We start from the raw sequence: 22567 nt of genomic DNA on the forward strand, positions 1-22567 counted from the left end.
ACACTGCTCAACGCTTCAACAAGCTGTGCTCTCCTGCCTCTTAGTGGACTTCAACGGCCCTGCAAGCAGCATTACATCACAAGACCTCACATCCCTGTTTCTGTGCTTGATAATACAAGGCAGACAAACATGGAAATGAAGTGTGATTCACAAGGCACTGTGTTCAATTGAAGCCAGTACACTTATTATGCACATGTTAAATAGGTCCATCTCCAATTGTGGAAGAGCTAAAACATTTTTGTGTTAAGACTTCTATCCTTTTAGGGGCAAAGACCAAAGAGATGAGCAGCGTTAAAGCGACCAGCTGCAGAGAAACAATGCCAAATCACAATCAACTAAATAGGTTTCAGCATTCTGCATGGTAATGCAACCATCCGTTATCCTCTCCTAACAAATCAATGAACATCCTGCTCCATCTTTTTTTTTAATTAATGAATGAACAACAAATAAAAAAAGAAATGCACAAATTAAAGCAACTAGCTAAAATATTGCATATAAAATAATTAAATATCAAGGTCAAAACAAAGCAAAAAAAGTGATATATGTGTATGTTTTTATTTTTGCATTGTAAGTACCAAGCATTAAACAGGTGGACGTGTGTGTGTGTGTGTGTGTGTGTGTGTGTGTGTGTGTGTGTGTGTGTGTGTGTGTGTGCGCAGTTCAAGACACACAAAAGAAGAAAAGCCAGTTTCAGAATACCTGAATTGACCTGAACAGTCTGTTATTTACACTTCAGGACACACATCAACACATGGCAGACAGAGGCGCTCAGTTGCGTCACTACATGAATGCACTACATAAACACTAAATCTCTCTCTCTCTCTCTCTCTCTCTCTCTCTCTCCATGTAAATATATATATATATATATATATATATATATATATATATATATATATATATATATATATAAATTAGGGCTCTGAATCATTTCAAATATTAAATCACAATTAATTACATGATTGTCATGAGTTAACTCCTGATTATTCACATATTTTTATCTGTTCTAAATGTTTACTATTAGTGAAACCATATTGAACATAGAGCATGAAGACAAAATATCCTTGTAAAGGTTTTTAAGTAATTATAGTGTTTTAAATTGCGTAATTCATCAGGACACCAAACAGTTCCCAGACGGTTTTTATTATTTATAATAAAATTATATATATATATATATATATATATATATATATATATATATATATATATATATATATATATATATAATAAATAATGAAATTGTTTATATTTTTGGATAGTTTAATATGCTGTAAAATATTACTTACTGTTAAGTAAGAGTAAATAGTCTGGCTCAGTAAAGAACTTCTGAACTTCAGTTATGAATCTGAGTGCTGTAGCTGAGGTTGAGAATCTATCAGAGCCAAAATTCACCCATACCATGCTGGTGCTTTTTTTCGTAATTTTATTCCATGGAATAGGGTTCACAATAACAATTCACTTACATATATTACAATAGTAATGTTCTACAGTACTCACAGTACGGAATGAAGTGGAATAACACATGTAAACCATGAAAATAGATATCACACACTCACCTATCCACAACGATGACTAAATCAGTTTAAATCAGCATCCAATTGAAGGGCTAAAGACAAGGCTAAAAGCCTAGGAACATGTTCAAATCAGTACACACACTCTCCCACTGGAGCACTTACTATGACACTGAGTAAATGAGGTAGGACGCATGAGATTATAAAACACACACATCTATAGAGTCTGAGTGGATTATGTGCCACTGTCTCCACATTCCCTCACACACACAAACAAACATGCACATTTACACACACACGCACGCACGCACGCACGCACGCATGCACACCCTCCTCATGATGCCTTGTTTAGCTGGGTTTTGTGCAGCTCCCAGCTGCCTTCTCTTTCAGAGCAGCACATAAAGATAGCTCTATCTCCGCTCACAACTCCCTTTAAACTCAATTAGCCTGTCAACAACTCTTTCTCTCGCCACATCCGCCTCGATCTCATCTCTCTTTCTTCACCTTTCTCTCTTTCTCTCTTCATTGCATTCTCCTATCACTCAGAGTTCCCTTTTTTTCATCAGCTAAGCTAATTCAACCCATACCTTATGCAAATGCTTTTTCCCTTCTATTTGCTTATTGGGACAAATGGTTTGGTGCATAAACCAACAAGTATGACCTAGTGACTGATTCACAAACTAGCAGGTTTCTAGAACATAATTATTCCAATACATCATCAACTGTCATAAAGACCAATTGTGACTGTTTTAGTGACCATATTTTGTTTGTATAACTTATGATAATTTCCCCAACTGTTTGAGTTAAAACATCACGACAGTTTAGTATTCTTTTGTCATATGAGTCATGACATACTCATTATAAATTTTGACAAAATTAATTATAAAAAGACAAAGCTAGTCATTTTGACAACATCAACATGAAACCCAGCACTATTACAGTGTTACATGATGGGTACAGCACTGACCCTTATTGCACAGTAATGACAGAGCTATGTAGATTTTTCTAGCTTAAGTAGATGTGTTTATTTTTATTATTTATAATTTAAAAAAATGAATGACTATGTCATGGCACAGCAAGTGACATGTTTATTTTTACTATTACTAGAATATTTATAATAGCTTATGACTACATAATGGCACTGTAATGATAAAGTTTAGTATATTTTCTCTGAAATTCACAATCAGCTGTCATGATGCTCTGGGAGTGTCAGTAAAGATTTATAGCAGACTGACATCAAACATAAAAGCAAAATAAGGCTTTATTATATCTGTATAGACAATCTTTTTTTCCAACAGAACAATGTCCTATTTATTACTTTTCTTTGTACCACCCATTCCACATTACACCCATTGTGTAACTGCATTTTGTAACTCTGAGTACTGTAGTATTATTTTATTTGCAGCTAGAAAATAACATTTCATTCGAGTGCAATATACATAGAGAAATATATTGGAAATACAACAACAACAACAACAACAAAACAAAACATAACTCGGCAGGATATAGATTTATGTCAGTTGTAATGATGTGTCATGCAGCCCTATGAACAGCACATTCATGTAAATATCAAATCTAGCAACTTCTTGTTATTCAGCGAACACCATTTTGGTTTATATTCTCTCTTGAATGGCTATACCTGTTGGGTAACATGCTTTAGATGTTACTGTTTGTTTTGCATGCCATAGTTTCGTTGGTATCAGCCATGCTGCTGATTCTCAGGAACTAACCATGACGAGTGACATTCCACCCAACTCTTATATCTTATTTAAACACACAACCATTAATATATACGAAAACTGCTGCAGGCTTGGAAATCCAACACGGCAAACGCCAGCTGCTCAAACCTACTGGTGGAGATGGGTATTTTGTTTATTGAGACAGCATTACTGAGCAAAAGTTACACAACACACACACACACACATACACACACTAGATTGCTTACCCTAATTCTGTTACTCTAAACACTTCACCCTGACCTACAGCTAATTGAGAGCCTACTGAATGATGTCTTAAAGAACTGCATGTATGTGTTTCTTTCAATTACATGCTTCTGGGCAAAGACTATGGTTTATCCCACAATGCCTCTCTCTACCATACACACACTCATATAACCCTCTATCACCACAGTTCGATCTGCTGCAGATAAGTTTGTGTGCATAAGAGAGAGAGAGAGAAAAAACAAAAGAGCAGGGAAACAGCAAAAGAGAGTAGTAGTAGTAGTAGTAGTAGAACTAGACAGGCAAAAAATTATGAGGTACCATTTTATATAATAGAGTATTTTACATAATATAGACATTAGGATTGAAACATTATAAAAGAGTACGTAAAAAAAAAAGGAAATATATTGGGAGGCTGTACTGATACACAATGCATGTCATATTTTACATTTTGATTGTGTGAAATTGTATTTAATTGGATTTGTATTTTATTGAAAAAGGCTACTCTCTGCCCAGCTGCTTTTGAGTCCATTCATGGAGCTTCTATCATCTGTACCAAAGAGTATGAGAAAGTGTTGAATTAAAGCAGCAGTTTGTAATTGTTTAACACCATTTGCTGTCTGTGACATGAATTGTGATCAGAGTGAAAACATTTATAAACTTATACCTTCTATCAACCCTACCCCCTCTGTTCAGTGCTCTACATATATCATGTGAGCTCCCTTGTGACGAATAAAGAGAGCAGAGCTGAGCATTCTAGAGCAAAGTTTTAACTCTAAAATATTTAGAAAGAACTAGCTTTGGAAGTTAACTTTGTTGACTACACACCCATATCTTCAAGACCTAGGACCTAAATATTACAGCACTAGTTTGAATTTACATGAACATTCTTTATTTATTTTTAGAAAGAGTTTTATCCTGAGCCTATCCTAAGAATCCACTGGCCTGAGGTGGGAATACACTCTGGATGGCTGCCAGTCTATTGCAGAGATCCATGAACACACATACACATTCACATTCACACATTCATTCACACTTATGGCAATTTTGAGATGCTAGTCCAGAATGTTTAGTGCATCAGTGTACTGAATTACTATTTTTCTTATGTTTCTTTAGAAGGAAGTGAGTACTTGTGGGCAATATAGCCTTTCCTTCTCACAAACTGTTGTACAGCAAAGCTAACAAAAGCTGAATTGAAAATATTTGTCGGTTTATTGACAGTTTAAGCCTAATTATTCTAATCATCACATCACTGAGAATTTCAGATCTCAAGCAGGATTACCTAAACCTGGTTAATAGGACAACTAGAACTGCATGTCAGTTTTTACCAAATGTTGCTGGGTGTGCACAAATGAACTGCTCATGCTGGCCGTAAGTCAGTTGTTTACAGGACCACTGCAAATTAAAGTATAAAGGAAGGTCTAACTGCAAATCCTAAAGCAATAGAGGAAGTAATAGAAAAATAAGATTGCTCTGTGATGTGAGCTGTGTTTTTGGCAGGCGGATTCCTGTTACCACATGGTTACATAAGCAGGCAGGGCTGTGGCCTCTCTGTAGCACTGTGAGGTGTGTGTGGTCAGCGGAGAGACTCCTAATGTGGGCCTGCAACATCCAAGATCCGAGTTTGTGCCAGAACAAGCAGTTGTCGCCAGAACACACACACACTACAAAGGGCAAGTGGAATGCAGCACAGCATTTAGGTGCAAAACACAGGTTACACAAACATGCAAAGAAGGGTAGTGCTGATTTATACAAAATAAGACACAGGCACAGGCATATGGTGAGCTAAAACATTTCTACACAAACCTCACTAGCTAGGGCTGAACATACTATGGTGAAGTGTACATTATATTGATATTATGAGCTAGCATAACAGTGTGGCCAGTTTAAAACCTCTGGAACAGTTGAAACTGCCCTGGAACATAGAGAGTTTTCCACAGGCCTGCACCACTGGCAGACATCCACAGTCTGCAAAAAAACTTCACTCGATTTTAACTGAGACCTGATTTCTGTAGCGCTACGGTAAAGACGGTCTGGGCAAAAATGTTCCCAGAAATGCATTACATTAGAGACATCTGGTTACTGATGTCTTGTACTAGTGATTTTGTAGCATGTAAGTGTATGGCTTCATTAAAGGGAGGGGCTTTCAAAGCAGCTAAATTCTGCTAACTTTTGCCAAAGATCCTCAGGCCGGCCTGCCCTTGCACTTAAGGGCTCATTTTGCATTGAGGTAAGTTTTAAGCAGGCAAAGACAAGTAAAGTGTATTCTCTGAATGTAAAGGGTGATGGAAATTTGTCATTAAAAATAACAAGGAATGGACAGAGATTACAATCATTTTAGAGCAAACTGGAAATGGAAAAGGTTAAGAGAAGAAATGAAAATAAAAATGTGACAAAACAGCAATGTTTTTGGAACAGTGTGCTCCCTAGTGGGTCACATGACTATAAATTAATATGAGAATGGAGAGTGAAGGAAAACATCTGTTGAGCATTACGAGCCACTAGGTGAGACCCTCACACCTCTCACCCCGCTCACAACCCCCACCCACACACACATACACACTCACACACACCCGCTAGTCAACACAGTACTCATTTCCTCATTTCCTCTGCTAGGGAGCAAAGCTCGGCCATCAGCACCATTCTTCAGCCCTCTCTAGCTCAACCCCTCCGCTTTTTCTCCCTTCATATTTCATACACACGAACATGCAGGAAAGTTTCAATAGAACACAAAACCATTGTGAATTGACCATGATGAAAAACCAAAACCACTCTCTACAAATGTGTTTAAATCAAATGAGATCAAAACTCATGTAGATAATCAGTACAAATGGATTACGTGAACAAGCGATGACATCAAATCACATGGGGAAAGGAAGACAAGCAGCAGACCAAAAAAATGCTTTACAGCACACATTGCTGTGAGATCATCGAAAAATCTGGTTAGGGAGAGAGTAAAATGTACAGTGAGACACCCGTCACTCTGCTGATCACATGTTTGTATTTAAAGTGTACTGTCTTTTCTCTACTGCAGGAATGTAAACGTTCTTCACTGACCAGGTAAAAGTGAGCAAAAAATAAATAATCTAGAAGCCTTTACCATAATCCTTCTGCAGTGTACATTTCCATGTCATGAGATTAGAAAAAACGTAAATTTTTAATTCACTTATATTAGAAGAAAGCAGTTTATTTAATTTCCACCAATATATGATCTCTATATATTTTTTATAGAACATATACTTAAATTCTTCAGCCAGAGGTATTTGTACATTTTTTACTTTAAATTTGTAAAATTTGCCCATTCGGAGTTGGGATTACTTTCCAGGAGGAAGAATGTGGGGTTATGCACGAGCAGTGTAGACACTAAAGTAAACACAGAACAGCTGTAGAATGGCTGAGCATGCTGTTATAGGAAAATAATTAACATTCAAAGGTGGTGTGTTGGCGTTATCACCCCAATGATTTTCCTGTTTTCCAAAAACAGCACATTCTGAAGTGATATCTATTTCTCTTATACCAAGCAATTTGCCAGCAATTAGATTCCTGAAATAATTAAACTATAAGCAGTTGTTCCCTCAAGCCTCTTTCATGAAGCTAATAAACAAAAAGCTTGTCATGTTGCTGAGATATTTGTCCTGATGTCTTGTCCGTAGAGGAAAACTTGCTGACATTTATGAAATGCTGACACTCGAGACTTGCCTCGGAAATGTCTCCTCTCAGAAATCTTTACTTTATTAATGATTGTATGTTTCCTGGGTCAATTAAATTACACTTTTTTATTCAGTTTTTAACATTATATTAAGTCACTTCTTTTGGCATGCACTATAGAACAATTATGCATTAAACTGTTTAAATGATGTCTAGCTGCTTTTACAAAATGTATCTGCATATGTATATACAATATGTGTATGTAATGTTTATCGTCTGAACAATCAGAAGCAAGTTTTACCAGTTGTATATAGTTATATAAATGCTTAATGATGATTTATTTTGACCTTGCCACAGAATCCCTCTGAGCATGTTATTAGTCACCAGCCTCAGTCGGCATTTCCTGCAGTGAGTCCCTACAGAGCGGGAACAAGTGCTATCCAACTACGAAGCCTAGTTAGGAAGTGCAGGGCACAGGCTGCCCTTTCTCACAAGCTAACACCACACCATTAATCCTCATCCTTCATTATTATTAGAGAAACCTCGCAGCATGATTGAGGTGATTTTATTAGCATGGATATAAAGGCTTTTGACAGGGTCGGAGGTGCAGCTCTCCCAGCATGCGCCTGGCACGACTCCTGTCCCCAGGAGCAAAACCACGTTGCTGAGAGTGCAGAGCAAAACCTGCACACGCAGAGTTACCTTCTCAGCAATCCGCTCTAAAAATAACACCAACAAACAAACAAACACAAGGCGAGAGCGCTCAGGTGAGTTTGCCAAGAATGAGATAATGTCAACACGCAGGAGGGCCAAAATCCTCAAACACACTCGGGCTGTAACTATGGGATATAATATGACTCGGGATAAAATATTAGTAATGCAAGATGCGTGAATTCTGTACAATCCTGTCCTTATGCAGTATTTTAAGAGAATATTGTAAACATTTGTAAAATCATTGGAGCTGGACACATGTCTGGGTAACAGAAGTTTCATCACCTCTTGCCTCTAAATGAGAAGAAAAAAAAAAACATCAAAAATGCTGTAACCAGAAACATATTTGTATGTATTATAGTTTATATATAACAATTTCGCATGTATACTATACCAATTATTTATGTCTGTTTTGCTATTAACCAGTACATTTTGGTTTACATGCAGTTACCTTTTTACTACTAAGATCTACTGCGCTCTAAAATCAAGGGGAATGTCACAAAATGTGTTTCTATTCTATTTAATACAAATAACCCATTGAAATGACTTTAAATTAAAGATTCATATAATTATATTTTTCTACATCTAACTGTGTGTAGTTATTAAAAATAGCTTTTTAATGAACTTAGAAATTAAACATATTGCACTAATACTCTCTCTAACTACTATATAGGATATATATATATATATATATATATATATATATATATATATATATATATATATATATATATATATATACCACTGTATATTTATTTATATATATATATATATATATATATATATATATATAGAGAGAGAGAGAGAGAGAGAGAGAGAGAGAGAGAGAGAGAGATAGATATATAGATAAAAACTTTCTTCGGCTTCTCCCATCATCCATATTCGTGACCCGCATGTTTGATTTGGCACGTTTTACGCTGGATACCTTTCCTAACGCAACCCTCCCCATTTATCCGGGCTTGGGACCAGCACTAAGTCTAGGGCAACCCTAATGGCTGGGGTTGGTTCCTGACCGGGGATCGAACCCGGGCTGCAGCTGTGAGAGTGCCGCATCCTAACCACTAGACCACCAGGAATATATACATGTATGTATATATGTATATATATATATATATATATATATATATATATATATATATATATATATATATATATATATATATATATATACATATATATATGTATAACAACTATAGTATATATAGACTGTAGTCTATTTAAAGGTACTGCAAATTATAGAATGAGGATGCTCGCTATGTTCCTTTATTATGTTACAATATGTACATGTTTGTTTCAAACAAACATTATGAACAACAGCTAATACTACTACTACTACTCTACTAATAACAATATTAATTACTATCATCAACATCATCATCATCATCATCATCATCATCTATTCAATATTTAAGTAAACTAGGCAGCTTTTTTCAAAAGCACCTAGTGGATACTGTTAAACCACAAATATAAAGACACACAAAAACCCCAACACAACATACAGACCCTTGTGTCCTCATGGACATGATCTAGCTATGTACATGATATGAAATATTAGCACAATGTTTAGAACATCGTGCTTTCCTTTAATCGGTTCCAGCAGAGGAAGCAGAAGAAAAGAGCATCAAAGAAAAGCTCAGTTGTAACACTGACGATGAGTCCCTTGGACCACTATCAGACATACCCGAGAACCAAGTTTCATGAAATATGGATCAACTGAAACACTAGCACTCCACCCAGGGACCCAGAAACATCCTGTTTTTAAAGTTCATTTGTTTACTAATGCATAAAAGGCTTGAGCTTTACAGAACAAGAATATTATTTTAATAAGACACTGCTATAATAATATTGCTGCTGTTTGCTTATATCATTTCACAAAACAAAGTCAGTCATTCACAAATATTTTGAAGTTTTACAAATATGTTTGTAAATCAATAAATACCTATCAATAATTTGCACAGTGGCTGTATTTTTTGTGATTTTCAGATACATTCCTTGGGTCAAATAGTCGAAACCAGTCTATGAATATGTGATTGTTTATGCTGCGGACTGGGTTGTATTGGCTCTTGCTTTTTAAAATGAGGCTAAGCGGCTGCAGTTTTGGGTTTTTTACCCCCAAATCCCCCTACACACTACCTTCTATTCAAATAAAATGATAGTCTTAGCCAAGATAGAGAGAAACCTATTCTCTAAATTAAAACACGTTTGTTTTTAAAATAAATCAAAAGGAATACCTGGACATTCTATTTAGCACTAAAAGCAGACAAACCTGTAATATTATGCTTAATAATGAAACATATCCTTCAAGGTCTGGCCCTGTCATGTGATGACAAAGCGACTCCATGCCTACAAGCCAACAGCATGGCTGAATGCTCTGTTTTATTCTTCCAATCTCTTTTTCAAAAAAAGAAAAAAAGAAGTGCAGATGTTGACTCAGAGTGCAGGCATGCAGGAAGACGACACACACACAACTGAGTGTATAGCAGTCATTAAAGTTCAACAGTAACAAACACATCAGCTGGACATTCTTTCCAAGCATTCATTTAACCATTTCAGCTACAGTGTAAGCAGTACAACACTAAAAACCCAGTTCACTGCTTTCAATAAAGATGTATTCCAGTTAACATTTGTGCTATGCAACTTAATATTTACAACCTAACTATCTCCCATCCTCCAGTATCCATGCAGAGGCCTGTTTGTTGTCAGGAAACGGATTTGACAGGCACAATACCAGTTGAAGTACATAATAAATATATTTTAGTCATTCAATTGTAAAGATCTTATATACAAATAGTAAAATTGATGGTAATGTATAAAGTCATTTCTGAAACGATTGTGGGTTTTTTTTGTGTGTTTAGTGTGTTGTTTTTTTTTAATAACTTGTTCCCCAAAATAAGTAGTAAAAGGTAATAAGCATTCAGCCTATTCTAGTCTTTGAAAAAAGAGTCCTGGGTAAAGTTTCATCATGAAGACACCAGGAGAGTGTAACGCTTGCTTTAAGAGTATTATATCAAATGTAAAATGTAAAAACATTGTTTAACAAATCTGTCAGTGTTGTCATTAGTGTTCATGTCTTCATAAGACAGAATGTAATTCATGTAATGGTTTTAGAAGGTGTTTTAAATGTGAAACGTAAACACAAATTTCATTTTCAACAATGTTTATGTAATATTGCATACAGTAATAAAAGATTAGACTATAACATTATTAAAACATTATTATACAATAAACACTGACAATGAGCTCTTTTAGGATCACTATAATGACATAACACATGTATCCTCAGTTTCTCTACTATTTGTGTGTGTGTGTTTGCCCAAACTTTTTTGCTCATAGCCACATGTTTCCATTCATTTAACAGCTGAACTGTTTTGTCATCAGATGTAGGAGTCTAAAAAAAAAAATACTGTGGACGAGTTTACACGTTGTTGATTCGAGAACACATTTTTACCATTCAATCTTTCACATCTACACACAGCACAGGGATCTCATCATCGATAATGATTTTTGAGAACTACCAATAAATTGCTATGGCTAGTCAAAGATTAGAACTTATAAATAAAGCAATAAAATGATGAAATATACAAAGTTGTTATTTATTTGATACAACATTTTTATTCATCTGACCACTCTACAGAAATACTGATCAATTAGCTATTCTTGGCACACCAATGTGTGTATGAGGGTATAAATATTAACCAGCTCTTTGAATAATACAGTTTATTCAACCTATTTTATTTTACAAAAAACATCAGTGACAATATTTATTGTCTTTTATGCTGTTGATTTCGTATGTTTATTTTCAAATTATTTTTCACTAGCTCTGGTATTGTCATTTTTTTTGATGATGGAAATTTGTTTTATTATTGTGTTATCAGTGGTTCATGGATCGTGTATTGATCATTTAAAGCAATACAAAAAAATTGCATTAAATAATAACAGTACATTAAAAAACCTTTAAAAGAAAATCAACAATGAGCCAGACAGAATACTACTAGCTTTTACATTTTTACACTATGTCTGCATTTTTCTGAATGAGCTATGCCCTCCCAACCTGAACAGCTGCTCAGACTGTTGACTTTTTCAACATTACAACTGTAAACTGAAAATTATAAACTGTCCTTTAGAGAAGGTCATGTAGAAGAAACACTCCACAAGACACATGTTCAACAGGAAACTGTATCATCTACATTTAATGAAGATCATGCAAAGCAGTAAATAGTGCAGTAAAAAGTCGATTTGCTCCAGTTATATACATTTGCACCGATTATAAACTGCAAGCAATGTTTCATTTAAGTGTTTGTCATGGCAATTAAGCACAAAATACATATTCAATACTTCTATGTTAAACTTGTGGTTATGCAGCCATTGCCCACAAATGAACCTTGTAAAAATGAGACTGTTCTCAGAGATTATATAATCACCAAGCTGTGTGTTGAGTGAATTATTGAGCATGGCTTTTTCTGTGAATGAACACATCAGTCAACACAGTCATATTAGTTCAAATGTACAAAATACACACACAAACACACACTATCGAAAATACATGGTCATAACTCTGCATCACTCATTTCATCTGAATCAGAAATCATTCTGATTTCTGACACGGATTCTGATTTCTCATTTACATTTACATGTGGATTTGACTACAGCATACCCGTTGGCTTAGTCTACATCAAACACCTCGATCATTTACAAGTCTCACACTGGGACTAGCACATTACCTCTGAAGAATGGTGTGGGGAACGAAGAATTCGAACTCTTCGCTTCCACCTGCCTTCCCTGACCTGGAGATCTCCTCCGCTTCCACCGCATCGCTGTATGCATCCGAAAACACGCACACACACACACACACACACACACACACACAACCTATCTCACAGACAGAAACACATACTCACACACTAACACTGGTGGTTTAGTCCCATGCTGCTTGTTGTGCAGCAAGAGTAAGAAAGAGTGTTAAGTTTCCTCCTTATCCTCTGCAACCTATCACAGTTTAATTTAAAGAGAGATGACGTTTCTTCATGCATCTCCCTCCATCCTGTTTCAACACTGTCTCTCTCTCTATCACGCTCTCTCTCTCTCACTCAGATCAGCTCTATGCCTGTACATACACACTGCAGCAAATTCTGCAGTATCAGATTAATGCCTCATCTCCCTTATACACACTCAATCACTAGTAAATGTTCAAACTTTAAGGCAATTAATTGCTTTTGCAATCCAGTACAAAAGCCAAACATGTCTAAAGCTTCCATAAACACACACTTAGAGTAATTGCAAGGGCACCGATTGTCAACATAATAAGCTAACATTTTTCTTTGTAGCATTATTATCTACACCAAGAGTATACGGCTGCAAACTCAGATTTATATTAGCATATCTTAAAAACATACAAACTAAAACAATCTGCCACAATTCTCAAGCTCTTGCTTTTTTCTTTACACTTTCTTTTCCTTTCACCAGAGAGAATTTAAATTATTGGGGAGGAAAGCAGTTTTTACAGGGAACAAATTTATAGGTTGCAGCAGTGAGATGGTTTGAGTTTGAGGTTGCGCTTCACTTTTGAATTGTCATTCATAATGAGAAAATGACAAGACATTAACAAACCTAAAGCTGAGCAGCGCTCGTGTCTTTGAAATGTTTACCAACAGACGTAGCAGTGGAATGTGGAGCAGTGTGTGTGTACATACACCAGGTCCAAGCAGGGCGGGGCTGGAAAGCCTGGGGCGCACTGGAATGCAGGGGTGCTTTCACACATACGGTCCCCATCATGCGAACAGAATTAAAACTCAGCGTGTGATTCAGAAGCAGCACTGTTTGTTCTCTTAGTGCCCACTCTCACCTCACTTCTCATGCTGAGTAATGAAATCTGCCAACTTGATGCAGCACATATACATATAGTGTTTAGAGACACTTTTAAAGCATTTCTCATAAAACACAGTCAAAACTTCTGTTGGGTGAAATAAAACAGGTGGATCCAGTCAGGATTCTATTTAAAATATAAAAGTTTCAGCGCTCAGATATAGGGCTAATCAGAAATCATACTGACCATGTTTCTCTTCTCTTCATGTTTCATCTTTGTTTTGATTTCTAGCCCCTCCCTTCAAACTATTCCCTCCTCTCCATATCCACAACCATCTGGAAAGAATTCCCCATCTATTACAACAGGCAGACTTGGCCTATTCGTTAATCTTGACAAGGATTTATTTCCTAATTAAATATCAATTTCTTTTTGTGTTAATGATATACTGATAACCCCCCAACACACACACACACACAATCACGCCCAATCGTGAAAAAATCCCTTTAATACCAAGTCTTCCCCTTTTTTTGAACAAATAATAGATCCAGACTTTTTAAAGTAGGACATACTTAAAGATTTTTTAGATGAGAAACCTTCTGCTCTTCTATCGTCATATCTTAATCAACTTTGTTTGAAGTGTCATCCTCCAAACAGGCTACTGAGCATTTGAATCACGGTGCAATATTTCACACATCCTGCTAGCAAAAGTGTTTTGGAAATGAAATCCTACTGAAGCTCTTTTCCCAGTTTAGACATTTCAACTGACATTCGATGGTCTATTTCCGCTATAGACGCAGGCATGTGTAGGTGAACGTTCCATTCCCGCTCACTCCACAGTTATTTCTGTTTTTACCCATGTGAGATTTTTTTTTTTACAATCAGAAGACTAATATTTCAATAAGAAAAGTTTCTGGCCAGGAATATAGAAACTCTAGATGACAACATTTCACACAGTGATGGTGCTACATCATGGTTTATTGAAAGTGTTTGATATGTTTTCTAATTAGATGATTTGATTCTACATAATCTTTCTTCTATTGGACCACAAATGAAAATAGCAATGTCAAAAGTCAAAGCACTGCCATTTTATTTGAACAGGCCACAATAAATTTGCACTTTTTCAGACAGCTCAAGAGAAGCTGAGCCTTTTCATTAGTCCTTTTCCCCCAAAAGATTACTAACTCTATTCCTAAAGCAAACATCTTCAGGTATGTAGCAAGTTTATGTGTTTACAATTTATATTATATTTGTGTAAAAAGTGATCAACTGGTGAGCCATGTCTTTACAGATGACATTTCTTTTACTTCTACAGAACTCACTTGCATCACATCTCGGTAAAAAGACAAATATGTTTGCTCATGTACAGTGAACTAACTATTGCTTGTCAAACAAATGATGTCAGCTAATAAAAACAGCAATATAAACATTTCTTTTCATTAGAAATGTGCAACAATTTGCAAATATATTTCTCAGACAACATTTCTGTTCACCCGAACATCCAAATAACCAGGAATTGCTTGTAAAGTGAATAAAATGATGGCTTGTCTTTGCTGAGGAGTCTACAGACATGACTGCTTTTACTATTTGCCAAAATAAGGTACAGTTGTCTTCTGTTACATCCAGCCTTGATCTTGGAAGATTAAAGTGCAGAGTGTAACTGGTGACATGATGAGAGCCACATTATGCATAGTGACCGAGGTGCTATAGTGAAATAATGAACAATAGGTTGGTGTAATACCTCAAAAAAGTTGATTATTTTGCAGGAGCATCATGTTATGAAGTGCTTTATTACTCTTATACCACAACATTTTGTGAAGGAGTACATTTATTTCAGTAAAGGACACATTTCCCAACTGGAATGTCCCCCACTGGAGCTTTAAATGGCTGTTTTTTTTTTTTTTTAAACGAAACAAAATTAAACATTAGCTTCATACCAACATGATTTATGAATTTGAGTCTGTAATGTTGATATATTTGATATACTATGCCTCATGCTAAGCAGATTCCAGACACATACAACCTGAATAAACACAGTCCACTGTGCAATGTGTGGAGTACCAATAGACTGTATTACTGTAAATACTATGAGTTATTGCAGAACCTCCTTTTAAAATCTATTTATTTTGTCTTTACAAAAATATGTGCAGTATGATGATATATATTACACACCTGTGTGCTTTTTGGTGATATCACTATGTGGAAACTTTGAAGAAAACTGTGTGTGTTTTTGAAGGAAGGGGTTCTGGGGGTCCTAAAGGAAGTATAAGTGTGCTCTCTCTGATGATAGGAATCTGAAAGGAGTGGACAGAAAAAACACTGACCAGGATCCAGTGTGTTAGAGTATTATTATACCCAAAGCTGTCAAAATTTGTAGAAGAAAAAAAGAACGGTTTTGGGGAAAAGTAAAGGAAAATGTTATACCAGGCTTAGAGTTATAATAATGAAAAATAATTTTATTTAATAATTATAGCCCACAATATTGCTATCCACCTGACTGTTCTCTCTGCTGTGTAGTTTACAGCATGTGTAGTAGGACAGGCCTAAAACTGAAAAAACTAAAAGACAAAGTAAATAAAATATGATGAAATAAATATATATAAATAGTATATAAATAGTCATTTAGGCTGTGTTATGAATTATGGTGTGGCATGCATTCTTCCACTTCACACAGTAAGTAATAGTCAATGTTTGTATCAATTAGTCTATATGTAGTTGAGCTATTTTTCTACCCAGCAAAGATTCTAAATATATTTTAATATATAGTATGTTGTGTCAACAAGTCACCATTCTGAGGTTGCTGGAAGTCAATCATATAATTTCAGGTCAAGTCAAGTTTATTTCTATAGCGCTTTTCACAACGGACATTGTTTTAAAGAGACTACAGAATTTAAAAGTTACGGTGAGCAATGTGTATTTATTTCTGATGAGCAAGCCATGGTGACTATTTCAGTAATTCATAACTTAAAGATTTGGAGATAGCCAGTGAATATTGACCTTGAATTCTTCTAAATTGCAAAAAGAATAAGAAGCCAGTAAAAAAAAGCTCATCTGGTCACAGAACATCCAGGGTCTAATAAATATTTTTGGTGCACTAATGGATTATGTCAGTTTTGTGGTTTTAGGCAAAGATTGACAGAAGTGCTATAGTTCCCCACAGCCCCAAAAGCTAATTCTTGGATTATTCTATCTTTAAAACTATATACTGAAAAAGCATAACAGTGGTCTGTTACATTGTTATAGCAATGTGTCAGAGAGGGAGTGGGAAGATGGCTGTTTTGCAGAGCTACATTGTCTGTGTCATAAGACCCAGAGCCAAAGTTTGAGCAGCCAAGAGATTCTGAGGCACTGCCCAGAACCTGAACAAGTTGCAGGAACAGGAAAAACAATCACATACTGCACATGTTTAACATAAAACACACACATGGTCTCACTTCTGTAAAAACCTTGTGACTGGTTATATACAAGAACACAGAACCGGACGGGACACCACGGATAGAAGTGTGTGTTGTTATGAAACTTGTCTCTGAAGCAAAATGACTTCATATTCAGACTAATGTGGTTACTGCAATAGTCAACATGAGAGTGCGCGCCATGAAAATCCCACTCCCATCCGTCAATCGCCAAACATGACTTTCCCACAGGATGCCTGAGATAGAGAGAAAGCAAAAAAAAGAAAGAGAGAGAGAGAGAGAGAGAGAGAGAGAGAGAGAGAGAGAGTGAGGGAAGTGAACCTGTTGCATAACTGTTTCTTTTCATTTCAGCTGACAAATTGATTCCTTTTGTGCATGCTCTCACATCTTTTGACTAGACTGGGCATCAGGAGAAGGCAAAATCCAAAAATCACAAAATAGAATAATTGGGAGAGTCTAATGTTGCACAGCATTTTGTTCTTCAGACATTCCTGTGCACATGATGCCTCAGTTCAGCTTGACTGGGTTTCTCTTGGCAGCTGGAACTTTGCCACAACAACCAAACTCCCAGCTACGAGAGCTTCAGAGGTGTAAAAATTATTTAAATTAAAAAAAAAAGGTTCTATGGTGCACAAGAGGGGACTCAGGCACATGTCCAAGGCAGGAAGTTGTTCATAGTTTCTTCTTCTATTTCACCTGAATTTATCTTTCCCACTTCAATGATTTCCCTCACTCTATTCAGCTCTTGCCTAATGTTCCTCTCTCACCCTCACTCTACCACTCCCACTGTCTCTCCAAATTAGCCTTTCTTTCTTTTTTACTCTCATTCAATCAACTCTGAGTTTTCTTTTCTCCATCTCATTATATGTTAAAGGAACACTAACTTTAAGCCTCAAAACTCTATTCTATTGCTTGTTTAGAGTTAGTTGTTTAGAGAGTGATGACATGCAGAAACATACAGAGCAACAGTTAACGGTCAAATCTGCAGGATTTGTAGAACTTTGAAATGAATAACACAACTTCAGTATTTATTATAAAGAGGCATTAACAGTATATCGAATCTTTGCAGTGTAGTGAACAGTAAATCGTGCTGAATTATTTTCCTCATTTTATACACAGGAATACAACAATGATTTTTGGACTACTAGAAACTCTCACACACACACACACACACACACACACACACATACACACACAAACACAAACAACCACCAGACACACAACTAGACGAAACTTATAGTAACATGTCTGCATCCTGTCACATTCATCTTTAAGCCTTTTACTACATGTGTTATTGATTTTAAGGCTACACTCTTTTTAAGCTTGAATGGACTGAGGACTATACGAGTTTTGCCGTAATTATTGGAAAGAGAAAAAAACAAAATTTTCTAAATATCTCAATTTAATTCTTAAAGAATAATAAAGGCTTGTACTAGTTATGGCACATGAAACATGAATAACACATATTTACATTATTCACATCTACACCTGCACTATACTGTGTTAAAAATATACTCATGCCCATGATCTCACAATCTTCTCTGCATGTAAACTATACATGGTTAGTTGGCATGATTTGTCTCCATTTGTCCTTTTGATGAGAAGACTCACTGCAAAACAATATGACAGTGCTCTTGACTGATCAAATTGACAGTGGTCTCCAAAATCATTATTAAAACAATAACTGAAGAAACATCTTAGTAAATAATGCTTTTCATTGTCTCATGACAAATCCAACAATTCATAGAAAATCTACCAAGATGTTATGTCTTGTTCTTCCTTCTCCATGGCAACAAGTTTAATTTAGTTTCACTATCAGATGCCTTGGGGTCTGCAAGGATACCTGTTATCAAAACAAAAATACTCTTATCAAATTTTTTACGTTATGAAGAAATTCATAGTATGGTAACATTAAAGATTTCTCTACCAAGGTATTTCACAGGATTGCATAAAATTACAAAAAGACTGCTGCTGCAAAAGAATTGAATTTTTCACATTGCCAAAATATTTTTTAGGAGATTCAATATTTTTTTCTGAAGATGCTCATGAAAACTATCAGTAGGATATATAAATACTACTCTCTCAGAGAAAAATAGAGGATTTTTTTTACTATGTGATCTGTACCGTTATATTATAACGTTTATTTAATTATTACCAATAATTAGCATTTTTATTACAAAAAATAATACACCATAAGCCCATTATACTCCTAATAGCATCTTCATTGCCAGTCAAGCAGTTAAATGCAAATGTCCCTAATATAGAACGTGTTTTACCACAATGGCTAAACTTTTACACATCTTAACAAGATTGATATTAATCTATCAGGCTGATTCAGGAATCAATAATTCCTCGGCTCTGCTCAAAACTAAGGATTTAATCTGAAGATCTTTGTTTTGCTTGTGAGACATTTAGTTGTGCACTTGGGAGTCATGCACCAAACATGCATTAATCCTTATTTAAATCTCAACCTCATATTTTCTATCCTTCCCTACATGGTTGTGATTTGAACAAGGAATGAACAGCATTCTTAAAAATGTAGAGTTGATTTCACAGCAGTGTTTTTTTGGGTATATTGCATGGTAAAGCTAAGTATAACATAAAGGGATAACTGGCTGAATTTAAGCTGCTCCTTCACCCCATGTCCTCATCAAATGCTGACACACAGTCCCCAGTGGGACATGAACTCTAGTTACCAAGCTCTAAAGAAACAATCGTCCCTGCCAAATAATCTGCTGCCTTTCACGATCTGATTCAAGATCTTGAACTTGTCAAAGCAAAGGGAATTATAGAACAATTAGGCCACAATCCTAAGCAAATACAGGTGGGTTATATTTGAACAGATCTAGTCTAGGAATAGTCATCATTCTTCTTTTCACTAGAGAAGCTCCTGGAGATACACTGAACTAAACTCATGGTGATGAAACACATGGCCAGATGTGTGAGATTAAGGAGAAAAAAAAAGTTGCTTTCTCTGCTAAGAGAAAAGAAAAAGTGGACAGAGGAAATATTCTGCTCTTCTTCAGCTTAGCAACACAGAGTAGTGTAGGAGGCATTATAGAGACTGCGTGCCAAAACTGTGGAGCAGAAAATGAAAAAGAAGAATAAGCACATGATTGATTTGACAGATAAACCTGATAAAGATGAATACGCTCCATGGAACAACCCGTGCAAATTGTTTGCTGTTGATTATAATCTGACAAGAGTCCATTCAGCAGGACTACTGGATAGCTGTCCAGTGACCTCGGTGGCCACACAGATTTGTCTTGTTCATCTGAGTGAATCTCGTGCTTGTACTAAACTCCACGGCTATTCTAGGTCTAAATCTTTTGTGGACCCATAATGCAGCCTTGTGGCATTTCACTCTCTCGGCCTGGAGATTTAGTTACAATGGAAATCCCACTGGAGCTAATATATGTAAACAGTACCGCTCTTCATTTTTATTAACACGACTCTGCAACTGGCCTTACCAGTTTGATTGGGTGCCATTCATTCTGCCACAAACTTCATATTTAAGAAAAGAAAAAAACATGGTTCAGAAGTAAAGCGGAGATGTAAGAGGAAAGAGGAAATCATGGGTCCAGAAATCATTTAATATTGTGATAAACCGGAAAAACGACACAATTATAAGTTATGATGTTGTAACAAGGGGTTGATTGTGTGGAAAATACTTTAAGGTTCAGCTATTAGGGGTGCCTGACCGAGTCAATAGATTCAATTTCGTGACTATATCACGAAATACCGTGAGACTGGGTTGGACTGTAAAAGGTTTGAGAAACCTTCAGTGCGACAGGAAAAGGAAAAAAAACACTCTAAAACTCTAATGCGCTGATGAATACAAATCTGAGGCAATAAAAGCACGTACCCACCACCACTCCACTCGTTTACGAGTTCCCTTTTTACAAGAGCTGTAGCAAAACTCTGTAACAGAGCAACTTCACAGAGTAAGTAGACTTCTTATATGAGCGCAGCAGAATATCACGCAACAGGCTCATTCTGTAAACAACCATCTCCAGGCATCCCGAAATCCCTGGAAGTCACGCGTTTTACCCAATCATACATTCCAACAAAGTGAAGATGTAGAATATCCCTCAACACAACACTCGGTTTAGCGGTGTAACAAGTGACCCAGCAGAGCTTGGACTGGAAGTAGAGGAGCGCATCTTACTTTTCAGAGGCGGTTTGCTGGCTGCCAGCGCCGAGACGTGTCTCTGCAAGCTGATAACTTTGTTCTCCAGGGTTCCCGAGCGATGGCAAATGGAGGCGATCTCTCCTTCGAGTTCCTCCAGGATGCTGACCGATTGCCTGCACAAATCTGAGAGCTGTCTGATGATGGAGCACAGGCTAAAGCCGCACACGTCCGCCAAGTCGGTGAACGGCGCTCCGGCGCTCCTCAGCGCGCTTTTGCACACGTCCTTGGGCGCAGTGATGCGCTTGCAAAACGGCATCTTCACGTACTGTTGAGTTTCTCCAACCGCTGCAGTGTGCTGGATGTGAGATCAGGGCGCGTTGCGCTGAACTCCACGGCTGGTTCGCGCGTACAGTGATATAGGAGGCATGTTGTTTGCGCTGCAGCTGATTGTCCACTGCGCGGAGCTCTGTTCAGACTGCATGAGTCCTGAGAGGGAGGACTCTCAAAGTCAAAAGTCAGCGGATTTACAGGAGGATGCAGTCCAGTCTCAGGTACATGTCCAGGTACAAGAGCTGCGGCGAGAAAACGCATACACCCAAACTCACTTTTGCATGTCAGATTTCTGACCTCTAGTGTCTACACTGGTTGGAGTTAACACCTGGAACAGCTGTGTAATTTGACACAATATTTAATAGTCTAGTGTGGATGCAGACATACAATGAAACAGTCCTGGGCTGCAGGCTGCTGCTCCATTCCCAGCTGAACTTGACCGACTTTTGCGCGCTGTCTTTGCGCATGCGCGAATTCACACGTCTTTCTACATCATCCACATATTGAGGCTTAAAATGAAACACCCATTTTTCCTGATTGTAAGCCAGATACGCAGCTACAGAAGTTGATTAAACCCCTGATTAAAAGAGGAACTCAATGAATAAGGATTGTCAAGAATAACAGAAATGGTCAAGGACGAAGAACCTGCTGCTTTGCTGTTATATTAGAGGGGCCTATACTATTGCTGGTTCAGAAAAATAAATCCATTGGTGCTAAAAAATTGATCAGGTGTCCACATCTGCAGTCTCACTCACACTCGAACAATTCTTCCCCAAGTGCAGATGAATTTGGTTGCATTTTGCAACACATAACTCTTGTGAAATGTAAAAAAAAAAAAAAAAAAGAGGAAGATTGGCAACTTTAAGTTTTAACAGCTGCACTCCAAGACCGTAAATTCCAACAATGGAAAAAATGCACCCAGGTTCAGTAGTGGAAAAAAAAACCCTTCAATCCTTACACTTCTTCCTCCAGTCCAGATGTTGGCCCCTCCCAAAGCTCACATCTGCAGCATGTGTGCACCCCCACCCAAAACCATAACTTGGCTCACCTACATGTTTTGTTCATCTATTCTTCCATTTCCAAGA

The 22567-nt window shown here is 36.8% G+C and overlaps 1 protein-coding gene across 3 annotated transcripts in view; it reads right to left on the reverse strand.

The window, feature by feature from the left end:
- nhsl2 (NHS-like 2) overlaps nucleotides 1-22329 on the reverse strand; it is a 72761-nt gene extending 50432 nt beyond the window's left edge. Inside the window, exon 1 of one of the 3 annotated variants that reach the window (XM_046851752.1) lies at nucleotides 21189-22329. In XM_046851752.1, the coding sequence (XP_046707708.1) occupies nucleotides 21189-21468 (280 nt within the window). In that variant the 5' untranslated portion in view covers nucleotides 21469-22329. Of the gene's footprint in view, nucleotides 1-12528; nucleotides 12843-21188 lie in introns of those variants that run through there. The other 2 variants (XM_046851753.1, XM_046851754.1) reach the window with 2 other exon arrangements.
- Between the last annotated feature and the right edge of the window lie 238 nt (nucleotides 22330-22567).

This window comes from Silurus meridionalis, chromosome 6 (genome assembly GCF_014805685.1).
Source record: "Silurus meridionalis isolate SWU-2019-XX chromosome 6, ASM1480568v1, whole genome shotgun sequence".
Lineage (NCBI taxonomy): Eukaryota > Metazoa > Chordata > Actinopteri > Siluriformes > Siluridae > Silurus > Silurus meridionalis.